General features: G+C 35.6%; 1 protein-coding gene across 1 annotated transcript in view; it reads left to right on the top strand.

Annotated features, from left to right (window-relative positions):
• The window catches only part of CEP152 (centrosomal protein 152), a 96,327-nt gene that overhangs the window by 34,897 nt on the left and 43,557 nt on the right, over nucleotides 1-17,873 (top strand). The window contains exons 11-13 of the mRNA XM_060169054.1: nucleotides 1,475-1,566; nucleotides 2,323-2,486; nucleotides 16,342-16,537. Coding sequence (XP_060025037.1) covers nucleotides 1,475-1,566; nucleotides 2,323-2,486; nucleotides 16,342-16,537 — 452 coding nt within the window. The remainder of the gene's footprint in view (nucleotides 1-1,474; nucleotides 1,567-2,322; nucleotides 2,487-16,341; nucleotides 16,538-17,873) is intronic.

Raw genomic sequence — 17,873 nt, 5'->3', positions numbered from 1 at the left:
TAGATAATTTGGAAAACCCAGACAAGTATAAGGTAGAAAATAAAAATAGCCAATAATCCTACTACCCAGAGATAACCGTTGTTAATGTTTAAATGTATTTCCTTCGAGTGAAATGAACACACACATACAGACAATTCCCTGCTTCTGTACACAGTATATTTTAAAATAAATCAAAGCTGAATGTGAAAAAATTGAACAATAAAATATATGTTAAGATAGGTTCTATACCTGAAAGCTAAAAATGGTCATGAAATCCCACTATATTTTGCTTTTAGACTTGATCTTTGATCATATAGTTCTATCCTTTTATATAACTTCTTTAATTTTTCTTTTCTTCTAAGTGGAGTAGCCACTTACCTGGTCAGTTGAAGCCCATAAGTTACGTTTTTTGTCACACTTAAGATTTCTCGTATGGTCTTCGTGGTATTAAGTTTGAGACATATGCTTCCTATCACTTTCAGTAGTACTTTTATTTCTTATTTAATAAAATGATATGATAGTAAAATGCAATAAAATAATCAAATGTTTATATAAACACTACTGTACAGACAAAACTGCCTGGTTTGCTGGTGAATAGCTCACACTGAAGATAGCTCAGTGATCATTCATCAACTGATATATGAAAGTCAGACCTTGGCATATGATGTCAATCAGACTGTTGATACAATGTATGTAAGAGTGGGTTATTCAGAAGTTGAAAAGACTGTCTAAATGTGTGTGTGTGTGTGTTTTGGTGGAGGCAAAATTTTCATCATACTCCATTTAGGTCCCACCTCTGTGTTCAGTTTTGTATCCTTTTGTTTCACATGGCATTACTTAGCCTTTTCCTTTGCCATTAAAGACTTTGAAAATATGATTTTCTTTTGTTGCATTATATGCCATCATTACTTTGCTTAACCACTTTCCAGATGCTTATTTTCTTTTGAGGAAATCCAATAAAGTCCTTTTAAAATGGGAACCTTTTAACCATTTAGAATATTAGGTTACTAGAGCTTCAAAAGTACAATACCAATATGCTTCTTGTACATGCAGAGGTGGGGTGGTGGAAATAAAAGAACTCAGAGAGAAGCGAAAGGCAGTAAGATGTAGTCTTCTTATTAGACGGTAGAAATGGTTTCCAAAGAATTTTTGCTCTGGCTTTCTGTGAGCTGGAATGTTCTGCTCCTATTAAAGGACTTGTGGAGTGTTAAGGTCTGTAGACGTGGCTGATTTGATTCATGGCAAAGTCACAGTAGCCTGTGTCTTCAACTTCCCAAGGACCTATGGGGAGCCATACTAAATCTGGGAAATGTCTGCACCAGACCTATGCCTTCTGGGTCCTACGAGCTGTACCTTTGTGCTCCTAAAAAGGTAGTTAAAAGGTAATAAAGCAGAGCTCCACCTTCTGTAGCCTCAGTGGATTCAGGTTCTTCTGTACATCACAGGCACTTTGTCCCTTTACATCTGGTGTATTCTATGATTCTTTCTCCCACAGGCTCAGTACAGGAGGTCGCTCAGCTCCAGCTCCAGATGCAGCAAGCACAAAAGGCACATGCTATGAGTGAAAACATGAATAAGGCTTTGCAAGTGAGTGTTGCCCCTGGAAAGAGACTCCATGGGTAACTGAATTAGGCGTTGGTTACATCACCTTTCGGAGCCTGGGCTTTCTCTATATAAAAGAGGTGGCTGGACTGTCTCCAGTCCAGCCCATGGGAGTTGTTCACAACCTCACCCACACATCTAGATAGTCAGGCCCAGGTCTGTCCAACTGCAGAGCCAGGGCCCAGCCCCTTCCTTCGCATGGCATATCCTTTCATCTCTGGAGGTGTCCCAGAGATGAGTTTATCTACAGGTGTGGGAAACCTACAAGTTACCTGCCATTCTCTCACATCCTCCTCCAGCACCACTTAACGTTTTCCATGGGAGGAAGAGTTCCAGTATTACCTCCACTGGAAGGAGGCATTTTTTGCCTTTTCACCACTGGCAGACTAAAGTGCAACACTTTCTTGGCAAACCAGTCTCCTCTGTCCTCTACTCTAGTAAGCCGATGTGTGCTGCCACCAGCTTCTCAGCTCAAGGGAGGCTTTTTGTGGAGGACAAAATGTAAGGGAGGGAGGAGTGAGAGAAGCTGTTTACATCTGTTTTCTCATTCATTTATTCATTTGTTCATTCAGCTTACTTGAAAACCTGACATGTGCTACCTTTATATTTTTAATGTGTGCCCAAAATGCATTTGAAGAAACGTTTCTGCCTTCTATTAATCATTAAAATGAATTTTGAAGAATAAAATGATTCCTTCTATAAAAAATAATGAATATAACTTGCAATAATTTTGTGTTTTAGGAGGAAATAAAAGAACTAAAAGAAGAAATTTCTCTCTATGAATCTGCTGCAAAACTAGGAATATTTCCAAGTGACTCAGAAGGAGAATTAAATATAGAACTCACTGAATCGTATGTGGATTTGGGTATTAAAAAAGTCAACCGGAAAAAATCCAAAGTTAAGAGGTATCTAGAAAATACTTTACTATAGAAGAATTCACATTAATAATATTGATGGTGCATAATAAAAGGGGTTCTTGAGTGCAGAACAATATATTTTAGTAATTTCTAATGAAGTTGCAATGTCAGAAATCAAAATTAACAAAAACCTCAAGTATTAATATTGTACTGTCCCAATAGCAGTAGGGCACCGCAGTTTCAATAAGGTAAAAATGATATAGTTAAAATATGTAAGTTAAATTCTACAACTTAAATTATGTATGTTTTATTACTTAAGGTGGGGGCATATTATTTTTATGATATTAACACTGTGTGTTGGAAGTAGGCATTTATCAATGGTATATGAGAAAATAAGCGTTAATTTTCCCTAGGAACCTTACTGTGACCTTAGTTTTAAAATACGGATTCTGTCTTTTACACTTAACGCAGATATTTTAACACTGCTTAACACAGATATTTTTAGCACTGTCACGGAAGGGAGTGCTTCATCATCCCTTCTAGGGACCAGCGGGGGTAGGGCGGGGAGTGGTCATGGTAGAAGATGGAGCACATTTAGATACCATTAAGCACGTAAAAGATGAACGAAGGAAAGGATGTATATTTTGAAGCACTTGCTAAGGGGTTGTGCAAGACTCTGGGAGTAGAGTACAAAAGATGAAATAGACATTCTCCTTTCCCACAGGGAGTTTATATTTTGTCTGATGGGGAAAAGGAGACACAGTTGTACGCGACTAAGTACTGTGTGCTAAATGTAATGCTTGATGTACAAAGGGGCATTTATCCATTTGTTCTACTGGTCTGGGATAAAGATGAAAGATGAAAGAGATTGTATTCAGGCTAAGGAAAGCCTTTCTTGAATGCATTCTTTTTTTTTAAATTTATTTTTAAATTTATTTTATTTTTTTAATCTTTTGGCCACACTGCATGGAATGTGGGATCTTAGTTCCCTGACCAGGCATCGAACCCGTGCCCCCTGCAGTGGAAGTGCGGGGTCCCAACTGCTGGACCACCAGGGAAGTCCCCCTTGAATGCATTCTTGAATGAAACCACCACCATCTTGTTTATAGATTAAGACTGAGTTTGCCATCGTTAGTGTTTCTTGAAAGTATTTACTACCTGTTGTGTTTCAGGTATCATGCAACTAAATACAAATGTATAAATCTCCTGCAAGGTTTGTTCCACAATAAGTTTTAGAACTTATGCTGTGATTCCATTTTCTAAACAGTAAAATGAGATTCAGTAAATTAAAATCTCAATCAGGTGATGCTGTGGAACATGATGTTAACATTAGTTGAGTAAGTTTCCATTTATCTGGAGGTCAGTCTTTAGGGACTCTCACCTCAACAGATCCCAACTACAATCTAGAAAGAAGCCAAGAAGCAAATAGCAGACCAAGATTATGTGATGTATTTGTTAGGAGCCACCTTGGGGCTCTTATCCCAGGGCCATATTCACTTAGATTTGTTGGTACCCCATGAGTTACCTGATTTCCTAACTGACCACAGAGTAACTGGGTCAGGGAGTTGGGAGAGGTGCTGCCAGGGCTTCAGCCAGACGGCTATGCCTCAGCAAGGAGAGAACTACAGGAACGCATGGTGCCAGAGCTGCTGAGCACCGGGGTAAGCAGCTTTATACATCTAGGCCTGTTCTGATCCACATCAGAATGTCCACAGTCATGATCCTGAGTTGTCGAAGAAAGCCTTCAGCTTTGGTTAGTTAATTAAAGCAAAAAGTGGATGAATGTGCTTTAAACAGATTTACGTAAAAATTTAAAGTTAAAATGTAGTCATCTGGAAAATTTACTGCTGTGAATGCATTTCCTGTTAATGCCAGATTAATTCTAAGGGGCTAGTGGAAAGAGCACGGTCTTTAGATCCAGATTTGTTTTGAATCATAGTTTTGCCATTTATTACTAACTTTATGACCTTGGGCACGTTTCTGGACTTTTCTGAGCCTGTTTTCTTATCAGGCTTTTTCTGTCAGGTAGATTATAGCGTATCCCTTGGGGGATAAAACAAGGATTAAAATAGATAATGAATATAAAGGACCTCATGTAATAAGTTCGGGCACATATTAGGCACTTAATCAGTGGTAGCTGTTACTATTTTATTTAAGAGATGCTTGGTTAAAATATACCATTGATCAGATTTTATATTAATCAACTTTTGATTGGACACATATTTTATAAAAAGTCCTTGATCCTCATTTAAATCTTGGGGAAAACGTGGGATCCACATTATCATTTTAGAGTTGGGAAAACCGGAGCTCAAAGAGCTGAATGCCTTAGCCCAAGAAGACAGACCCTTAGCAGCAGTACCAGTACTTAAACCCCAAACTTGATTGTCATGTAAATCTGTTGGTTCTTATTTGCATGACAGTCAAACCTTTTTGCCTTAAACTTCATTCTTTTATATATATATTTTGTTGTTGTTGTTGTTGTTTTAGAGTATTAAAGATTTAATTCCTGCCAAAAAAGATTTCTCTCCAACTTATTACTTTAACTTGTGCCATAATTAGCCTGGGAATTGGGTAGATAATACATGTATATGTGTATAGGTTTGTCTTTCCAAGTAGACTTACTCCATCATGATGTTTACTAAAATGTATTTACTTCTTTGCCCTCTCTATTTAATTAGCACTTATAACCCAAATCCTACAGTAATTTAAAGCACATTCCTATAGATAATAAACTTGAGATATCACATTGCTGTCGTACCAAAAGGAATGCCAGCTGCATTCAACCAAGCAAGTGGGGAATAACGAAAGCAAGTGGGTAGTCACTGAGGCTCAGTAAGGAGATGTTCAATGAAGTGCAGGATAAGTGAGAAAGATTAGCTTGTACTCATCCCTCCCACCAGCACTTTAATGGATAAGAATTCAGCTTTGAGGAAAAAGTAAAAATATTTATTCTTAGTTCAAAGTGAGAGGAGATATAGGAGAGATTAGATGTGTACCTTTCCTCTGCTGGATTGTGGTTCTTAGAACAAAAGGAAGCAGCACTTTCCCAGTGTTGAGAATTTTAGTTCTTTGTTGACTTGAGCTGCTTTCAAATCACTGACCCAAATATTAGCGGCTCCAAGCTTTCACTCCCGACTACCACCTCCCTCAAGCTACTGCCTAGTAAACTTTAAGGGTTTAGCCTCAGTGTTCTATTTCACGTTCATGGAATTTGAGTAGCTAAATCTTCATGCAGCCTGCAGACAGCTTCCCCTCTCCCTTATTGTAGTTGGCTGCGAAGCTCAACTAATAAACATTTAACAAGTGGAATGCCTTTTCCCTAGGTCTTCTCAGCAGGCTTCATAAGGGACTACAGTTTATTTGGATTGAGGGGAACCAACCTTCACAGGGCTCACTAGTGAGCCTAATACAGGGCTGGTCACCACTGCTGACTTTTCCCTTTTGGGAAAGAAGAGAAAATTATTTTAGCAAGCACTCTCTCTGCTCTGACTTGGCTCCCTCTAGGAGTACATGATGTGCTATTTCAGTGGTCAAGGTTCAGTAAGAAAAGAAGTTAGGGATGCATAATTTGTTAACTGCTGAAAGTTAGTTCATGTCTTACAGCACAGGAAGATGCATTGCAATATGTTTTATATTTCTTATATAATTATATTTATGTCTTACATTTCTATATAAAGAGAAGTGGTTTAAGTTGGCGATCTACACATACAGACATATTTACACTATATTACACATACAAAAGTTGTGTATATTGATAAATATGTAGTATATCGCCAGGATCTCTTTTTGTAATATTAAAAAAAGCCTAATATTTTGTTCATCCTTTCTCTCTGTATACAGGTGTGTATAATACACACAATATACATATGTATGTATGTGTGTATATATATATATTTTTTTAACATTTCATTGGAAATCATATGAAACTGAAAAACAGGAAAAAATATGTTAATTCAGGTACTGTTCTTTCTTTTTTTAGAAAGACTTTAGTTTTCTCTCTTTCTTTAGCAAACTGACTTTATTTAATAATGTGCCAGAAGTGTTAAAAATATATATAGCACTTTAGGTCTGTGGTTTCTAGTTCAGATTTTTTTTTTAAACATCTTTACTGGAGTATAGTTGCTTCACAGTGGTGTGCTAGTTTCTGCTCTATAACAAAGTGAATCAGCTATACATACACATATATCCCCATATCTCCTCCCTCTTGCGTCTCCCTCCCACCCTCCCTGTCCCACCCCTCTAGGTGGTCACAAAGCACCGAGCTGATCTCCCTGTGCTATGCGGCTGCTTCCCACTAGCTAGCTATTTTACATTTGGGAGTGTATATATGTCCATGCCACTCTCCCACTTCGTCCCAGCTTACCATTCCCCCTCCCCGTGTGCTCAAGTCCATTCTCTACGTCTGCGTCTTTATTCCTGTCTTGCACCTAGGTTCTTCAGACCTTTTTTTTTTAAAATTTTTAGATTCCCTATATATGTGTTAGCATACAGTATTTGTTTTTCTCTTTCTGACTTACTTCACGCTGTATGACAGACTCTAGGTCCATCCACCTCACTACAAATAACTCAATTTCGTGGAAAGACTTTAAAAAAATGTTTTTTAGAACATTTTTAGATTTACAGAAAAATTAATATAGTACAAAGAATTCCCCTATACTGTGCACCCATTTTTCCCTGTTAACATCTTACAACAGCATGGTATCTTTGCTACAACTAATGAACTAATATTGATGGATTATTATTAACTAACGTCCATAGTTTATTTAGACGTCCTTAGTTTTTACATCATGTCCTTTTTCTGTTCTGGGGTTGCACCAGAATACCTCCTTACATTTTGGAGTCATTTTTCCTTAGGTTCCTCCTGACTTTCCTTGTTTTTGATGACCTTGACAGTCTGAGAAATACTGGTCAAGCATTTTGTGGGAAGGAAGATCCTCTTGAAATTTGAATGTTTTTCTCATGGCTGGAACCATATGAGGTTCCATTTTCATCACATCACTTTAAGGGTACATACTATCAGCTATTTATTTCTTTTCAAAAGTAACTTTCTCCTTTATTATGGAAAAATAAGAAAATACGGATTAAAAGCACCCATAATCTTACTTCAACCCCCATGAAGAAAACCACTATTAGCATTTTGGTATTAAGTTCCACATTACCTGTTTTGTACGTTTCTAAAGATAAACTACTTTGAATATACTACTTTATAATGTAACTTTTAACTTAGTACATTCTGAAATCTTTAGATGTCAGTAAATGTTGTAAATACTAGCGGATATGTGGATGAATGAACTATATTTTAGTTAGTAATACACTGTTTAAAATTTTTTAAACGGTTAAGTAATGCAGTATTATAAACATACTTGTTGTGTCTTTATTCATGTCTTTGGTTATTTCCTTAAGATGTGGGTGAATATTCTTGTTAAAGAGTATGCATGTTTGAGGCTTTTGATACAAGTGTTGTCAAGCAACCCCGTAGTTTGCATTATTACCCATATCTGTGATAGTACCTATTTCTTTGTACCCTATCCATTTCTGAGGGTTATCACTTTTCCTGTTTAAAAATTTTATAAAGTTGGATCCATCACTTTTTTTCCCTTATAATTTCTTGATGGTATTTCTCTAGTACTTTTTATAGTTTTATTTTACCTTTTAAAACTTTTAAAATTGTGAAATATAACACATAAAGAAGAGTGTATGAAACATGAGTGTATAGCTTAATGCATGATTTTAAAGTGAATTCCCATGGAACTACCACAGAGGCCAAGAAATAAACATTGTCAGTAGCTGCCCATATTCCTCTTTCCAGTCATAACCTTGAGGTTACTACTATCTTAACTGTTACGGTAATTATTTTCTGGCTTTTTGTTCTTTTAAGACCTAATTATTCATGCCTAAACACTATAGATTAGGTTTGCCTTTATTTAGAGAACTCATACATTAGGTGGTTTTTCTTTTTCCTTTTTTTCTGCAGCTTTATTGAGATACACAGTTGACCCTTGAGCAACATGGGTTTGAACTGCAGGGGTCCACTTATACGTGGATTTTTTCAATAAATATGGAACGTGTATTTTTATTTTACAGGTGGTGGGGGGGAATCGGTGCCCCCAACCCTCCACATTGTTCAAGGGTCAACTGTATTTCAAATACCATAAAATTCACCCATTTGAAGTGTACACAGTTCAATGAGTTTAAGTATACCCAGAGTTGTCCATCTATCACCACAACCTAATTTTAAAACATTTCAATATCCCTCACAAGAAACCCAGTACTTTTTACCAGTCATTCCCCATTATCCTGTCCTCACAGCTCAGGCAAACACTAATCTACTTTCTACCTCTATGGATTTGCCTGTTCTTTACATTTCACTTAAATAGATTCATATAATATGTGGTCTTTTGTGATTGGCTTCTTTCACTTAGCTCATAATGCTTTCAAGGTTCATCCATGTTGTAGCATGTATCAGTACTTTAACCCATTTTATAGCCAAATAATACTCCATTGTATGAATTTACCACATTTTGCTTGTTTATTCATCAGCTGATGGACATTTATTTGGATTGTTTCTGTTTCTACTTTTTGGCTATTACGAATAATGCTGCAAATTCTTGAGTGGACATATGTTTTCAAACTGTATGTTTAGAATTTTGAAAAATAGTCAAACAGTTCAAAGTGGCTGCAGCATTTTACATTGTCACTGGCAATGAATGAAGGTTTCAATTTTTTCATATCCTCATCAGCACTTGGTATTTTCCATTTAAAAAATTATAGTTTCTTTGGGGGTATTGAATGGTTTCTCATCATGGTGATTTGCTAATGATGTGGTTTTTACTTAATGGCTAATTATGTTGAACATCTTTTCATGTGTTTGTTGGCCATTGTATATTTTTTGGGGGGAAATGTCTATTCACATCTTTTGCCCATTTTAAAATTGGGTTGTCTTTTTATTGTTTAATTTTAAGAGCTCTTTATATATTCCAAATTTAAGTTCCTTGTCAGATATATGGTTTGGATATATTTTCTCCTGTTCAGTGGGTTGTCTTTTCACTTTCTTGATAGCATCCTTTGAAGCACAAAAGTCTTTAATTTTATAAAGTCCAACTTATGTATATTTTCTTTGGTTGCTTGTGCTTTTGGTATCTAAGAAACCATTTTCTAATCCAGGGTTCTGAAGATTTATACCTATGTTATCTTATAAGAGTTTTATCTCTTACATTAAGTCTTGAGATCCATTTTGAATTAATTTTTTGCATATGATATGAGATAGGGTTCTAACTTCATTCTTTTGTATGTGGATAGCCAGTTGTTTCATACCATTTGTTGAAAAGACTCTTCTCCATTAAATTGTTTTGGCACCCTTGTTGAAAATCTATTGACTGTGAATGTGAGGGTTTATTTCTGGACTCTCAGTTTTATTCCAGTGATCTATATGTCCTTAGGCTAATACCACACTGCCTATAGATTGCTATACCTTTGTAGTAACTTTTGAAATTGGAAAGTGTGGGTCTTCCAACTTTGTTTTTCTTTTTCAAGATTTCTTTGGCTAATCTGGGTCTCTTGCCTTTCCCTATGAATTTTAGGATCAATTTGTCAATTTCTGCAAAGAAACCAGCTGAACTTTTGATAGGGGTTGCAGGGAATCTATAGAACAATATTGTGTTCTGATCCCTGAACACGGGATGTTTTTCCATTTATTTAGGTCGTCTTTTATTTCTTTCAGTGTACCAGTCATCTACTTTTATAATTTTGTGGCTTTCAGTGTACTAGTCATATGTCTTTGTTAAATTACTCCAAAGTATTTTATTCTCTTGCCTATTCTTTTTGCTGGATTGTTTTCTTAATTTTATTTTCAGGAGGTTCACTGCTAGTGTGTAGAAATACAATTGATTTTGTATATTGATCTTGTATCCTGCCACATTGCTGAACTTGTTAATTAGTTCAAATAGTTTTTTAGTGGATTCCTTAGGATCTTTTATATTCAAGATCATGTCATCTGAAAATAGAGATAGTTTTACTTCTTTCTTTCCAATCTGGATGCCTTTCACTTCTTTTTCTTGACTAATTGCTCTAGCTAGAATCTCTAGTACAATGTTGAATAGAAGTGGCAAGAGCAGACATCCTTGTCTTGCTCCTGATTTTACAAGGAAGTATTCAGTCATTCTCCATTAAGCATGAATTCTGGCTGTTAGTTTTTCATAGATATAGGTTCTTTAGATTTTTTTCATCAAAATTTTGTTTGTGAAACTTATGTTGTAGCATGTAGCTGTAGCTCATTCATTTATATATGTAAATATGTGTGTGTGTGTGTGTGTGTGTGTAACTTTATTTGTATGAATATTCCACAGTTTATTTTCCATCCTACTGTCCATAGAGTCTTAATGTTATTTCCTGGTACAATGTGCATACATGTCTGTTGGGTATATAATATGAAGTGAAATTGCTTGTAGTACTTGTGTTTCAACTTTAATAGGTAATGCCAAGCTGTTTTCTAAAGTAGTTGTGCCGGGCTTCCCTGGTGGCGCAGTGGTTGAGAGTCTGCCTGCCAATGCAGGGGACACGGGTTCGTGCCCTGGTCTGGGAAGATCCCACATGCCGCGGAGCGGCTGGGCCCATGAGCCATGGCCGCTGAGCCTGCGCGTCCGGAGCCTGTGCTCTGCAACGGGAGAGGCCACAACAGTAAGAGGCCTGCGTACCGCAAAAAAAATAATAAATAATAATAATAAAGTAGTTGTGCCAGTTTACATCCCCACCAGAAGTGTATGAAAGTTTTAATTGCTCTGTCTTCTTGCTGTTACTTGTTATTGTCAGTCTTTTAGTTTTAGCCACTTAATGTGTAGTGATATTTTATTGTGGTCTTTATTTGCATTCTCCCAGATTATGAATGAGATTGCACTCCATTAAAAAATATGCCTATTTTGTTTATTGGTGGCTTGCATGTGGTGTGTGTGTGTGTGTGTGTGTGTGTGTGTGAAGAAGGACTTGTTCATGTCCCTCCTCAGTTTTTACATGATTTTTTGTGTGTGCATGTGTTCTGTTGATTTATAGGCGTTTTTGTTGAAAACTGTTCTAGATAAGAACTCTTTGATGTTATGTGTGTTGCAGATATCTCCTCTCACTCACTTCTTCTCTTTCTTCCCTCTGGCTTGCCTTTTTAACCTTTTAATGTGTCCCTTGATGAATGGAAGTTTTTAAACTTTAGTCAAATTTATCCATCTTCATGGTTAGTGCTTTTATAGTCCCTTTAAGAAACCTTTCCTTAACTTCAGGATCATGAAGCTATTCTCTTATGCTGCCTTCTAAAAGCTTTATTGCTTTGCCTTATACTTTAGTTTTACCATCTATCTGGAATTGCTGTTCTTATTAGGGTTTTTCTGATTATTCTTGCTCGTTTACACTTCCAAATGAACTTTATATTTTACTTGTTCTGTTCTAGGAAAAAAATCCTGATAATATTTTTACTAAGATCATCTTAAGTATATAAACCCAGGGAGAATTGATATCTTTATGATGTTGAATTTACTTAAGAATATAACATGTCTTTTCATTTGCTTAAATCTGTTTTTGTCTTTCAAGTGTGTTTTGAAGTTTTTCACATTTAGGTTTTGCACAATTCTTGTTAAATTGATGCCTCGGTATTTTATTTTGCAATAGTGAATGGCATGTTCTTTTCCATTATTTCTTCTGAGTATTGTTTGTATATATTATTTCTATATTGTGTGTTATAACCTGTTGCCTTCTAATTCTCTTATTGTTTGTAATAGTTTTTCCATTAGATTATAAGTTTTTTAGATATAATTATATCATCTGCTAATGGAGATAATTTTACCTCTTCCTTTCCACTTATGCTCCAAATTGCTTTTCTTTTTATGGTTACATCAGAGTTCCTACAATTTATTTTATTTAAATAGCAATAGCAATAGTATAAATGTTCTTTTCCAAAGTGGCCGTACCATTTTGCATTCCCAGAAGCAAAGTCTGAGAGTTTCAGTTGTTCTGTGCCATTGTTAAATCTTGATAGCCAATCTTTTAAAATTTGAGCACTTCTAGTTTGTGTGTAGTGGTATCTCACTGTGGTTTTAACTTGTATTTCCCTAATGGCTAATAAAGTTAAACATCGTTTGATATGCCTTGCTTTCCTTTTTTCTTGTTGTGCTTAATTATTATTTGTATATGTTGTTTGGTCTTCATATATTTCAGGATACAATCCCTTTGTCTGATATGTGTTGTGAATATTTTCCTCCACTCTCTGGTTTATCTTATCATTTTCTTAATGGTATCTTTTGAAGAGCAAAAATTTAAGTTTTTATGAATTCAGATTTATCAATTGTCTCATTTATAGTTCATGGTTTTTGTGTATTGTAACTCAATGTTACAAAAATTTTCTGTTATGATTTTAGAAATTCCATAGTTTTAGCTCTTATATTTCCATTTATGATCCATTATGAGTTAATTTTTTAGTATGGTGTGAGGGAAGGATTGATGTTTATTTTTTTCATTCCAGTATCCAATTGATCTAATCCCATCTGTCAGAAAAGCTTTTCTTTCCCAATTGAGTTGCCTTGGTATCTTTGTTGATAATCAGTTGACCCTATGTTTGTGGGTCTATTTCTGTATTCTCCATTCTGTTCCAGTGATCTTTTTGGTGATAACAGTCTTGATACTGTAGCTTTATAGTTTTGAAATGGGTTGAACACATCCTTCAACTTCGTTGTTTTCAAAATTGAAACTATTCTAAGTTCTTTGCATTTCAAAATAAATTTTATGGTTAGCTGGTCAACTTCTACAAAAAATGTCCTCTAGAATTTTAATTTGAAGTGTGTTGAATCTATAGATCAATTTTGGGAGAATTGACATCTTAAGATATTGCTATTTGTCAATTATATCTTGAAAAAGCTGGGGGAATTAAAGAAATTGAGTTTTCCAATTTCTGAACATGCATGCTATACTTCTCTATTTAGGCCTTCTTCAGTTTCTCTCAGTAATGTTTAGTAGTTTTCAGTGTAGAGATCCCTTCGGTGGATATCATTTCCCTTTAGCTGAAGAACCTCCTCTGGCATTTCTTCCAGAGCATGTCTGTTGGCAACAAATTCTTAGTTTCCTTATATGAAAATGCCCTTATATTTGCTGATTATAGAATTCCGGATCAACTGTTCTTTTATTTCAGCGCTTTAAAGATATGCTCTTCCACTGTCTCTGGCCTCATTGGTTTCTGAAGAGAAATCTATTGTTATTTGAGTCATTGTTTCTGTATGTAATAAGTAGTTTTTCTCCTGCTGTTTTCAAAAAAGATTTTTTTTCTTTTTTTTTTTTCAGTTTTAAGCAGTTTGATTACAATGTGTCTAAGTGTGTTTTTCTTTTAGTTTATTTCATTTGGGGTTCACTGAGCTTCTTGAAAATGTAAATTTATGTCTTTTACCAAATTTGTGAAAATGTTGACCATTATTTCTTCAAATATTTTTTCTGCCTCCTCTTTCTCCTCTCCTTCTCGTTCTCCAATTATACATAATGTTAAATCTTTTTATATTGTCCCACGGTTCCCTGAGACACTGTTCATTTTTTTTTATGTTTTCACGTTAGATGATTGCTGTTGAACTATTTTCAAGTCCACTCATTCTTTCCCCTGTCATTTCTACTCTATTGAGCCTGTCCAGTGAGGTTTTTTGTTTTTTTTTTAACTTTTAGGTACTGTATTTTTCAATGATAAAATTTCCATTTGGTTCTTCTAAAGTTTTTATTTCTCTGTTGAGAATTCCTATCTTTTCGTTCATTTCAAATATGTTTCCTTTACTCGTAAAGCATAGCTATTAGCTGCTTTAAATTTTTAAAACTCTTTGTGATAGTTCCAGCATTTGGGCTTTCCATGTTAGTTTTATGTTGAGTAATTTTAGATTGTATAGTAGACATTGTGATTTTTATGTTGTATAGAAATTTGCATAGGTGTTTCAAACCTTAGTTCATTTTTCCAAGCCTTTGCCACATTGGTTTGAATCTGTTCTGTGTATGCACCTCTCAAGGGTTAGTCAGTGTGAGACTTGTGTGTGTGGTTCAGATTTCAGTTAAATTTCCAAATCTTTGCTGGTTTGAGGGTCTGTTCTATGCATGCATAGTTTAGGGCTTACACTGAGGCTGTTTATACACAGAATCCACTATTCCTTTCTCTGGTCCTCCCCTCCCCAGGAATCTTCCTGCACTCTCTCTTTATCATTGGTTTTAGCAATGTGATGTTGATGTAGTTTATGGTGGTTTTCTTCATGTTTTTTGTGCTTGAGGTTTATTGAGCTTCTAGGCTTTACGGGGTTTTAATTTTCAGGTAGTAGGAAAATTTTAGTTGTTATTTTTTCAGATATTTTTTCTGTCTCCTCCCCACTTTTCTTCTGGGACTTAACTATAGTTAGGTTAGAAAACTTAATATGCTCTGTGTACTTCTGGTCTTCTTTCTCTCTGTGTTTAAATTTGCTGTGTCTTTATGTCTGTGGATCTTTACTTCTGCCATATTAAATATGCTGTTAATCTCATTCAGTATGTATATTCTTTCAGAAGTTTTAATTTGTTGTCTCTAAGTCCAATCTGGGGCATAAAGTCTACTATTTCTCTCCTCATTGTTTTCATGTTTTTTTCTCTACCTTCTTGAACGTATGGAATATACTTAATTGTACTACCTGTGTCATTCGGGTCAGTTTTCCTGGTTATGGTTCGTATTTCCTTTCCTTCTTTATTTGCATGCTTGGTAAATTTTGATTGGATGCTGGACATTTTGAATTTTATGCTTTAGATTTTGGACTTTATTTAAAAAAATATTGTTATCCTTTTTCTGTGACACACTTAAGTTATCTGGAATTCATTCGATCCTTTCAAGACTTCTTTGTAGGCTTTGTTAGATCAGATTTAGAGCAGCCTTTAATCTGGGGCTAATTTGCCCTTATTACTAAGGCACTATTTGATGCTCTGTGAATTAGGAAGTCTTTCCACTATGGTTCATTTTCCTGTGGTTTTTTCCCCTGGTCTTGAGGTAACTTTCTCACTTGTATCCACAGATCTCCAGAGCTCTCTTTCTGTGTAGCTACCTCTCCCACAGTATTTCTCTCCTCAGATTCTAGCCATTTTGGTTTCCCCATACTGAATTCTGCAACTCGGTGAGATTGCTGGACTCTGGGTTTCTTCTTTCTGTGCTACAGGCTGGAAATTCTCCAGGCAGAAAGCTGTAGCAATTATAGGGCTTACCTTGTTTGTTTTCCTTTTTTCAGGGATCACTCTGATGTGCTGCATGTTGTCTAATGTTTGCACCATTTCATATATTTTATTTGGTTTTCTAGTCTTTTTAAGACAGGAAGATAAATCCGTTCCTTTTAATCCATTATGGCGAGGAACAGAAATACTCCTTCCAATTTTTGAATGTATTGACAAACTAAAGTGGGGATTAAATTAGCATGGCATTTATTTTTGTTATTTTTTCTTTTCAGTTGCTCAGATATCCACCTAGACTTGTGTTTTAGTAGAAGAGATACAGGAATTGTTGGTTAGGATGACTAGTGTTTTACTCTTCATTTCATCCTTTATTTTCACTTTGTTTCTCTTGGAGTAATGAAGGACATGTATATATAGCATGCAATTTACCAAAGATAAAAATGCATGCCATACTGAAGTTCGTATGGTTGAACTTTCAGTGAGGCAGCAGGACTAAGCTTAAGAAGGGTCTTCCTGTGAATGAACTTATTTCTGTATATGGGGATGTGTCAAAGGCAATATCCTGTGTATGACAAAACTTAAAATTGTTTTTGAAATACCAGTATATAGTTGTATGGGTTACAAAACATGGTTACCACTGCAGCTAGTTGCTTTTAAGGAATAGCCGTGCTTGATTTGTTACTTGATTTAACCTCAGATATGACAATTTTTCTGTTAGTGTTGTACAGCAGGAAGACCCAGCTGAAGAGCTTTCCAAAGATGAGGTCATTCTGAATCTGAAAGCAGAGGTGCAGCGTTTGCTGGGTAGCAACTCCGTGAAGCGTCATCTGGTGTCTCAGTTACAAAACGATCTCAAAGACTGTCATAAGAAAATCGAAGATCTCCAAGTGGAGAAGGATGAAAAAAGCATTGAGGTAGAGTTTATAAAATTTATAAAGTTTATAAAATGCCATTTTTCAAGACTTAATAAAGAAAACGCTTACAGTTTTCACATTTAAATTAAACTTGTCTTTCAGGGATTCATTTGACTTTTTTTTTTTAAGGCAGAAGGTTTTCTTTCTTTCTTTATTTTACAAATGACTTTTATTTTATTTTTGGTTGCACCACGCAGCCTGTGGGATCTGAGTTCCCCTACCGGGGATCGAATCTGCGACCCCTGCAGTGGTAGCTCGGAGTCCTAACCACCGGACCGCCAGGGGATTCCCCGTTTGACTTTTTTTATAAGTAAAGTTTAAAGAAAGAAATGCCACTTAAAGGAATATACTTTCTGGTTACTCTTGGCACCTAGTAAATGAGATGCCAATTAGGTAAAATTCCTTAACCACAAATCCAAGGAAGCATTCTACATAACCAAGGTGTCTGCATTTCCTCAAGATTGGCTTGTGCCAACAGTGCTTTAAAATCTAGTTAAATTCTCCACAGTGAAATCCTCTAGCATTTTGTCTGAGATTTCTCTGGCCCCTTTTCTTAAAATAATAGTCATTCTATATTAAAAAAAAAATTAATTCTATGGAGGTGGTGTTACAGGTGGGAAAGGTATGGAATCAGGTATGTCAGAGTCCTTGAAATCCACCTTTATATCCTTCAGTTAGCATCCTTGTTTTACAGATGAGGAAAATGAAACTGGAGGAATTTGTGACCCTTCTGAGGTGAGAGTCAGTCTTTGGGTAAATTGAAACTAAAATACTGGACTAATTAATAGGTCTAGGTTATTTCTCCAAGATCGTGCTGTCAGAGATCTTTAGGGTTGCCCTCCTTCAACAGCTGCCTTTTTCATCCTTCCCTATTTCTAAATCCCAAATCATTTCTATTCTCAGTAGAAAGTAATACATGAAAGACCTAGAAACAAGGAGGAAAGGGAAGGTGAAAAATGAATGTAGGTAGTATATTCCTTTTTCTCCTGGATGGAAATGATATCTTACTTCCTACTTTGGTACTGTTTTATCTCCTGATCCTTAAACTAGGAGTTGTATTCATTAAAACAGTCCTATTAAAGCAAAGTGTGCAAGATATTCTGTGGTGTTTATTATTATGGAATTTTAATTGTGCTAGTTTGCTTTCCAGAAATAATAGTGTGTTTTCACTGTGAAAGCCCTGCCCGGTTCGGTTCTTTCTTCTGAGTAACTACGTTTGATGAGCACATTGATTTCATTGTTAATAACCAAATGAGAAATGGGAGAATGTGCTTTCCCCCAGCACATTTAACATCTTGAAATCAAGCTGTTTTAGCTTTTTCCATATGTTTCTTAT

Source organism: Lagenorhynchus albirostris, chromosome 1 (genome assembly GCF_949774975.1).
Source record: "Lagenorhynchus albirostris chromosome 1, mLagAlb1.1, whole genome shotgun sequence".
Lineage (NCBI taxonomy): Eukaryota > Metazoa > Chordata > Mammalia > Artiodactyla > Delphinidae > Lagenorhynchus > Lagenorhynchus albirostris.
The sequence above is the reverse complement of the archived record's forward strand: the minus strand, read 5'-3'. Positions and strand labels throughout refer to the sequence as shown.